The sequence below is a fragment of the Camellia sinensis genome, chromosome 7 (assembly GCF_055761805.1).
Source record: "Camellia sinensis isolate YWXY chromosome 7, ASM5576180v1, whole genome shotgun sequence".
Taxonomy (NCBI): domain Eukaryota; kingdom Viridiplantae; phylum Streptophyta; class Magnoliopsida; order Ericales; family Theaceae; genus Camellia; species Camellia sinensis.
In genome coordinates this window covers 138765312-138773757 of record NC_138967.1, presented here as the reverse complement: position 1 = coordinate 138773757, position 8446 = coordinate 138765312, and the positions used below count along the sequence as shown (strand labels likewise).

The window sequence follows — 8446 nt, the reverse complement described above, 5'->3', positions numbered from 1 at the left end:
TACCACCGTCACCACCACTCCACTACCACCATTACTACTACCATTACATCTCATCCACCACCGCTAGTTTATCTCCTCTACCACTACCACAACTTCACCACTAATCTCATTCGCTATCACCAGCACCACCACTATCACCTCTTATTCACCACCTTCACCACTACTGCCGCTCCCTATCCTCTACCACAAAAAATTAGTTCCTGATTTTTAGTAACAAAAAAAAATATGGGTCGCAGAAAAATATTTTTCATTGATGACAAAAAATTAACTTTCTCGCTCATCTCTCTTCTTTCTATCTTTCTCTCTGTCTCTCTCGTTCATCTCTTTTCTCTTTATGTCCCTCTCTGTCACTTTAACAAAAAAAAATATGGGTCGCAGAAAAACATTTTGTGATTATATATATATTTTTTAATCACACATTCTAATTAAAGTGTGATTATTTATATATTTTTTAATCACATTTTTTAATTAAAGTGTGATTATATATACATTACTACTTTTTAATCACACTTTTTAAATGAGTGTGATTATATATATATATATATATTTTAATCACACATTCTAATTAAAGTGTGATTATTTATATATTTTTTAATCACACCTTCTAATTAAAGTGTGATTATATATACAATACTACTTTTTAATCACACTTTTTAAATAAGTGTGATTATATATATATATATATATATTTAATCACACTCCTTAAATAGGTGTGATTGTATAAATTATTCCAATTTGATTTTTAGATAAAATATACAATTCCCAATTTATTTTTATTTTTTTTTTAAAAAAAGCCCTAACACCAAAACACAATTTTTTTTAAAAAAAAATTCAAAATACATTTAACTCTTTCGCTACTTCTAATCAAAAGGAAAGTAGAAGGCTAGGGTTCATCACAAGGCACACGAGAGAGAGAGAGAGAGCGCGCCACCACCCGCCACTATTTTCCACCACCGTCTTCTGCCACCACCACCCACCCCCCACCACCACCTGCCACCACCACTCACTACCCACCTGCTACCACCCCCGCTGCCACCACCACCCACCACCCACCACTACCATCCATCCGCCCGCCACCTTCCCGTCACCACCACTCACCACCCACCTGCCACCACCATCTACCACCCGTCACTACCCACCTGCCACCACCACCCACCTGCCACCCACGCCGCCACCACCACCTGCCACTTACTCGCCACCAGCCACCACCATCTACTACCCGCCATCAGCAACCACCAGCCACCAGTCACCACCAGCCACCACCCACCACTACCCACCACCCGCCACCACCCACTCGACACCACCCACCACTCGCCACAGTCACCCACCTACCGTCACCACCACCACCATTACCCACCCGCCACCACCAACCACCACCTGTCATCCACCACTCATCTGCCACCACCATCCACTCACCCGTCACCGCTTTCCACCACCGTCTTCCGCCGCCACAACCCGCCCCTTGCCACCACTTTCCACCACCGTCTTTCGCTATCACCACCCACCCACCCGTCACTTGCCACCACCGTCTTCTGCCATCATCACCCATCATCTACCATCATTTTCCACCACCGTCTTTCGCCACCACCACACGTCATCATTTTTCACAACCATCTTCCGCCGCCACCACTCGTCACCACCCGCCACCACTTGCCATTTCTCACTCTTTTTTATATTTTTAAATTTTTAAAAATATTTTATGTAAAGCAAATGCGTTTATAATTTATATTTTTTTAAAAATAAATAAAAAATAAATAAAAATTAATTTATAAAAATTTTATAAATATAAATCGAATGCGAAAACCTTATCAAAACAAGCCCTAAGCTGCTGCTAAAAAAACAAAAGGCGCTAAATAAAAATTAATTAGCGCCAAAACTGAAAAATACGAAACTTTTAGCCAAAAATATTAAAATTAAGAAATTTTCATCTCTTTCAATATACTATCTCGCTCCATCTTCATCCTTCATCACCACCGACATGCTTTACTCTCCTACCCTAAACCTTTCTCTCACTCACGCTCACCGATTGACCTTTCTCTCCCTCTTCTCCAACCCTCTTCACCGACCTCATAGCTAGCGCACACTAATCGCCGCTTCAGTTGCCCCTGGTGAGTGGAAAAAGAGAGAAGCAATGATGTAATAAAACAAAAGGATGAGAGAGTGAAGATTGGAAGGCGGTGTGTTTAGGGTTACAAAGGAGGCCATGGTAGAAGAAGAACGATGATGGAAGTGGAGGACAGACTCTCCCTTTGTTTTCACAAACAGTCAACTCTCTCTCTCTCTCTCTCTCTCTCTCTCCATCCTTCCCTAGGTTTTTATTCTCTCCAATTTTCTTCATATTTATTTGCTTTAGATTGCTTGAGATTTGTTGAAATTGCTTATGTTTTTCATTTTTTTTAAAAAAAAAATTACTTGATTGCTTCTGTTAATTGCTTTAGATTTGTTGATTTATAGCATAATTTATGTTGAAATTTTTGTTCAAAATTGGTGAAACAATTTCTGTTTAAAAAAAAATTATTTTAAACAATCTGTTTCTGTAAACAAATTTTTGCTTTATATTTGTATCCTTTTCTTTTTGTTTTTTTAATGGATTTAAAACTAATATGGGTGAGAATATTTTGGTATTTTTGATGATTTCTTATTAATTTTGATGGGTTTATGATTAATTTTGTTTGGTTTAATTGACATAAATCCTTTTAAACTCTAGATTTATTTTTAGTGGGTTTATGATTTTTTGTGCTAGTTTTGAATGCTGAGTTCAATCTTTTATATTGGCCATTTTGGTATTCTGCTTTCTAGATGTCAACTCTTTACAATCTAAGATAGTCAGGAGCAAACAATGAAATATTAGCAGGACTTTTGAGAGCTTTAAATGGGTCACGGTCCGTTTTCCACCCCTAGTTCTGCCTTGGTACATGTTACTGCTAGAAAAGGAGAGTTGGAGAGACAGAGAGGCCTCCATATATATCAAAATTAGTGAAAGATAAGATGTGTTTGCCTCAAGGCATCAGTAGAGGGGCTATTTATAGATATTTTCACTTTTGGCTTTGGCTGATGAAATGGTGACACCTGTTTTATGTTTATTAAAGTGATGTAATCTTTTTCCCATCTGGCATCCCCTTGGTGCCTTCCAGTCACTAGCATTACCCTCTTATTCCCCTTAGATGATTAGCTCCTTGAAGCCCTTAGATCAATCCCACAACATAACATGAAAATGGCTTCCTAGTGCTCGCACCTACCTCTTTGATGGACCGTACTAATAAAATTGTCAATTTGTCTAAGGTTCCATTTCATCTTTTGGATGAATTTGCATCACTAGTCTAGGTGATCATCTGTTGGCTGTGCTAGAACCTGTTATAAGTAGTTGCCTTGTTAAGGTAATGTCTGTGAAGTCTTAGAATTAAATTATTTCTTAAATGAATGCACTTTGTTTTGATCATATTAGATGATATGATACTTGGTTATGAGCAACCATTTGTTTTGGAATTTTGGTGCTGTAATAAACTTTAGTTTAATGTTTGTGTGTTTGGGCATCCCTGATAGTTCTTCTGCATGTTCAAATGCAAAAGATTTTGAGGGACCCTCTTTTGAATTGTCTAGGCATGGTGCACTACGTCTTAGTGTAGTTTGGATCTTTGGATCCCTTTTGGTGTATATTTTCTTTGGATGGGTGCTATATTTGTGTTTTGTAGTTATTGCACCTTCTCTGGTCTTAGTCTCAAAATTGGCAAAAAAATTGAAGGATCTGCTAGAAGTCGTCTATAGCTTACACAACAAACATGGATAAATATAGTCATTTGACAATTCAGATACACATCACACAGAGAAAATTATGTTTGTTGTTACATATACACTCATCTAAATTTTAAAGTAATTATTTTAAATTTTTTTAAAAGAATTACAATTGAGACATAGCCCAATATGACTTCTAATTTTAACATTTTTTCTTATTAGATAAATAAAGACATTATCAACAAACTTTCTGTAATAAAGTGTGCACACGTTTTTCTTTTTAAGGTTGCCATGGGAGGGTTTTTTGGTACATGGCTTCATCTCAACACTCTTGTGTCTGGAGTTTAAAAAGTCTCTCTTGAGTTCTTTCCCTAGAAGCTCACCTGTCCTAGAAAAATAGTTTGGATTCTGGTTACTAGATTTATTTATTTAGTAACAAATATAAGAAAATAAATAATGTCCAACTCTCAAATAATATTGATCTAGGCATTGTTCAGATTGATTGAGCCCGTAGACGGCAGAATTATTAAAGACAATATTGATATTTCAACAATTGGTCTTCATGACCTCCGTAGCCGTCTAAGTATTATACCCCAAGATCCAAACTTATTTGAAGGGACCATTATGGGGCAACCTTGATCCCCTCCATGAGCACTCAGATCAAGAAATTTGGCAGGTCAAACTCAACTTGCCTACCTTTTTTGTCTTCATTTTTCTCAGTTTTGAAAAAGAAAATCTTAAACTATAACAGTTCGACCAAGTGAAGTCCATAAAATAAACTGTTAGAAGAAATATCCCAGATATTATGTATAGCCACAACTATTTTAAATTGTTCTGAAATCACAAGTGATCCCATTTTTTGTAATATGAATTCCTTAGTTCCTTCTATAAATTCTTGCCAAAAATTTGTTGTTACATTTTGGCTTTCCAGTGTTTATTCCCAAACTTTTTTGCCAGTTTAATGTACGAGCATGTTATGATTACCAGAAAGACTCACCTTCTTAGTGATTCTATTTTGATTTGGAACAGACACTTGAGAAGTCTCAGCTAGGGGATTTTGTTTGCCGGAAAGAGAAAAAGCTAGATACACCAGGTATTTGCACTAAATATTTGAGCATTAAATTTAAGCTCTATTATTAATATTACATCTAGAAGCTTTCCTTTTGGCATTTGTCTAAGACCAGTCGATAAATTGTATTTGTTTGAAATTCATAGTTCTAGAGAATGGAGATAATTGGAGTGTGGGCAGCAGCAACTTGTTTCCCTGGGTCGGGCTTTACTAAAACAGGCAAGAATTTTGGTTCTTGATGAAGCCACTGCTTTAGTTGATTCAACTATAGATAATCTTATCCAGAAGATCATCTGAACAGAGTTTCGGGACTACACTGTGTGCACTATTGCTCATCGTATCCCAACTGTTATTGACAGTGATCTAGTTCTGGTCCTCAGTGATGGTGCGTACACTATACTTCCTATTTCTTCTTCCATTTAGTGGACATAAGTGTTGTAGCAATCTGTAGAACTTTTTCCTAAGAATTTTAGTATAATTTACTTTTGGTAATGTTATTAATTTTCACGAGTATCCAAAAATTTTTCATTTCTTTTTCTTTTAAACTTTTGACAAGACAAATTAAGTTAGTAAAAGGCTCTAGAAGAGAAAGTCGCCCTTGTAGATTTGTAGGAACAATATCAACACCCACAACTCTTTAGATATCTTACGATGAATAATTCCCTGACTCTGCATCTTCTTTTTCACTAGTAACACCAACTAAGCACAATGTGTTTGCATTGAATCAAATTTTCCAGGATTCATCATTTTTTTTTGATGTTCTTGAAATGATGAAAACTCAAGGAGATTATGGTATACAAGAGTATATATCTAATCTTGATCCTCAGGATATGCAGGTGAATATGTATCTTGATTAAGAGTTAACTTTTAGAATGTAAATAAGGGTTTGAGAGAGTTGTTGGTCTTCGAAGTCAAAGTCTTAGGTTTGATATTTAGAATGTATCTTGATCCTCTTGTGACTTGTCCCATCAAATTTATTAACATAATGTTTCTACAACTCCAAGGTTGTTTGTACGGTCGATCTTTATTTATTTTTCAGAGAAGTGTGATTGCTTTGTATTGTTGTTTTGAAATTATTATGGGTTTGCGCAGTCCATATGTTGACATGATTTTGGCTGATGGCATCACACTCCTTCGCAATGATCTTCAGGTAGCTTTACTTGTTTACAACTAATTGCCTTCAAAGTGATTGGTTGATCAGGTTACTGGAATTTTTAGTTTAAATGATTATATGAGGAACATCATCTTCAAGCATTATGCTTATAATTTTAGTCGCATGTTATGGCTCATTATAAATTCATTTTTCAATGGTTTTGGAATTTTTATTTCTTTTTAGAAACTAGAATTATCTCTTAACTTGGTTAAATGACATTTGAATATTTGTTTTCTTGGTAGGTGGATCCCCAAGATATTGTTATGGTATGTGGATATATTTAGATACTCTGAACCTGTTACAAATCATAAAACACAATGATTTATATAATTACACTGTTCTGAAAATTTTGTCATGTAGGATTAAATTTTTTATCCTTTGATCTGTGATAAACTCTAAAATTTCAAAGAATTTGCCGAATTCCTTGGAAGAGTGTGGTAGAAGTAGTTTTTATTTTTTTATTTTTTTATTTTTTTAAAGATCTTAATTTGTTGTTTTAATGTAAAATTTAGAAACATAATCAATTGCTAGACCATATTAACTGTCCTCAATTGATCTTGATTGGACATATCTCATCCAAGAGTTCACAAATAAAACAAGGTGGTTTTGTCTGTTTTGAAGTTGTTGGAAAGCTAATTGCATAATTTGAAAATGCTGCCTCTGGGGCTTTACATACTATTTGATATTTTAACTTGAGTTTATATGCAGGTAATGTTGTTTTTCATCTGGGGTTTTGATCGTTCCAAGGTTGCAATTTTTTTTTTCTTCATTTCTTATCAAAACTTTAGTCTTACAATTTGTGAGGCTTTTGGTTTTGCTTCTATTGTTATTATTATTATTATTATTCTGTGAATCTGCATCTTTGTGAGGCTCTTTAGCCTTTTTCCTTGGGTATCTGCATCTTTGTACCATTGGACTGTTATCAAGGTAAAGCTCTATAGCCTATAGTGTAGGCCTAATGGAGAATAATGCCACCAATCCAAATCCAATAATGGCCTTCATGAACTTCCGACCAATCTATGACTGTCCATCAAGTCCTCTTTTAGTCTATATCTTTAACCAAATGTTATCTATTCATTCTGAACATTTTGTACATTGGATGATTATTTTTACACCAAAACTGCAGGATATGGCCAAAGTTCCTCTCGCTTACATCTTTGCTGCCTTTATTCCAGCTGTAATGATAGCAGGGCTTTACTTCTTTGACCACAGTGTTGCTTCACAGATGGCGCAACAAAAAGAGTTCAATCTCAAGAATTCTTCTGCTTACCATTATGACATCATCTTGTTGGGATTCATGGTATATACAATTGGACTTCTCCTATTCCTAGTAGTTGTTCTTATCTGCTTTGCTTTACCTAGAGCTTATGTTTTCTTCTAATTTATGTGTTATCAGACTTTGCTTTGTGGACTGATTGGACTTCCTCCTTCAAATGGGTCATCCCACAGTCTCTGATGCACACCAAGAGCCTAGCTGCTCTCAAACGGAAGGTAGACGTAAAAAATTAAAAAAAATTGAGGAATTATTTACTTATACCCTGATCTGCTTTTAGGTCCGGATGTTGAACTTATTCTCTCGTGTTTTTGGGATGTTGAATTGTGCATTTTGTCTATATATGTCTTAAGTTTTCCTTATCTAGCATATGCTTGTCGGCATTTAGGTTTATCCATATGCAAAACCTTTAGGTTCAGCATCAATTACTCAATTGTTGTGGTAATTAATTCTTGAAGCATTAGAAACAATGCTGGAATCCTGAGAGTTTATTTTCCTTCCCTGTATTTCACTATTTCTTTGGCATAGTATTCCTGGAATTAGCACATAGATTTCTCCTAGAAAAAATTCTGATTTCTGGGTTATTTTCGAACCTATTACAGCTATGGAGAAGCATATGATAAGATTCAATATCAACCAAGTGAGCAATTACAGCTATGGAGAAGCTGAGGCATTGACTGATGATATTGAAGAAAAGAGTCAAATTTTTGGAGAGGTCTTGAGGATCAAAAAGATTATTGATAATTGTCAAGATCAGGTTTATCTTCATAACTTCTACTGAATCTTTCTCTTTTATGTGAATTTAATTTTCATTTCTGTATTTTGTTGCTTTTTAAAGTTTTTTTTTTTTGTAAGAACTTTGACTGATAAATGGGAGATTAAACAGAAATTAAGCAGAAATTCCTTGTTACATTGTGCCAGAGCGTGCAACTCATCAATGAACAAAATAATGGCCCTTTGCTTTGCTTAACTTCATCAACCAGTAAAATGCTGAATAGAATCAAATAGAATCAAGCATAGTAATGGGGAAAAGAAGGAAAACATCACATTAATTACTAAAACTTTTAATTTATTTTTTTGCAGATTGGATTGGGGTGGCATTTTTGACGTGCAACAATGATGTAATTTGTTTGAATGTTCATTTTTGTTTGATAAGGATACACATACTTTTTGGAGTTACACTAGTTATTGTTGGATTTTTGGTGGAATTGAACAAGTT

The 8446-nt window shown here is 35.2% G+C and overlaps 1 protein-coding gene across 1 annotated transcript; it reads left to right on the top strand.

The window, feature by feature from the left end:
- The first annotated feature begins 4759 nt into the window (after positions 1-4759).
- On the top strand, positions 4760-8171 carry LOC145794792 (putative boron transporter 6). The gene is made up of 7 exons (XM_082877150.1): positions 4760-4825; positions 4948-5186; positions 5894-5951; positions 6197-6220; positions 7081-7254; positions 7351-7445; positions 7830-8171. Exons 3-6 carry the CDS (start codon positions 5907-5909, stop codon positions 7408-7410), a joined length of 303 nt encoding a protein of 100 aa, XP_082733276.1. The 5' UTR covers positions 4760-4825; positions 4948-5186; positions 5894-5906; the 3' UTR covers positions 7411-7445; positions 7830-8171.
- The last annotated feature ends 275 nt before the right edge of the window (positions 8172-8446 follow it).

Bases quoted from the DNA above. Each gene is read 5' to 3' on its own strand.
- LOC145794792 (XM_082877150.1), top strand. From the start codon at position 5,907: ATGATTTTGGCTGATGGCATCACACTCCTTCGCAATGATCTTCAG. The intron at 5,952-6,196 runs GTAGCTTTACTT...TTTTCTTGGTAG, and splicing joins TCCTTCGCAATGATCTTCAG to GTGGATCCCCAAGATATTGT. The intron at 6,221-7,080 runs GTATGTGGATAT...CCAAAACTGCAG, and splicing joins ATCCCCAAGATATTGTTATG to GATATGGCCAAAGTTCCTCT.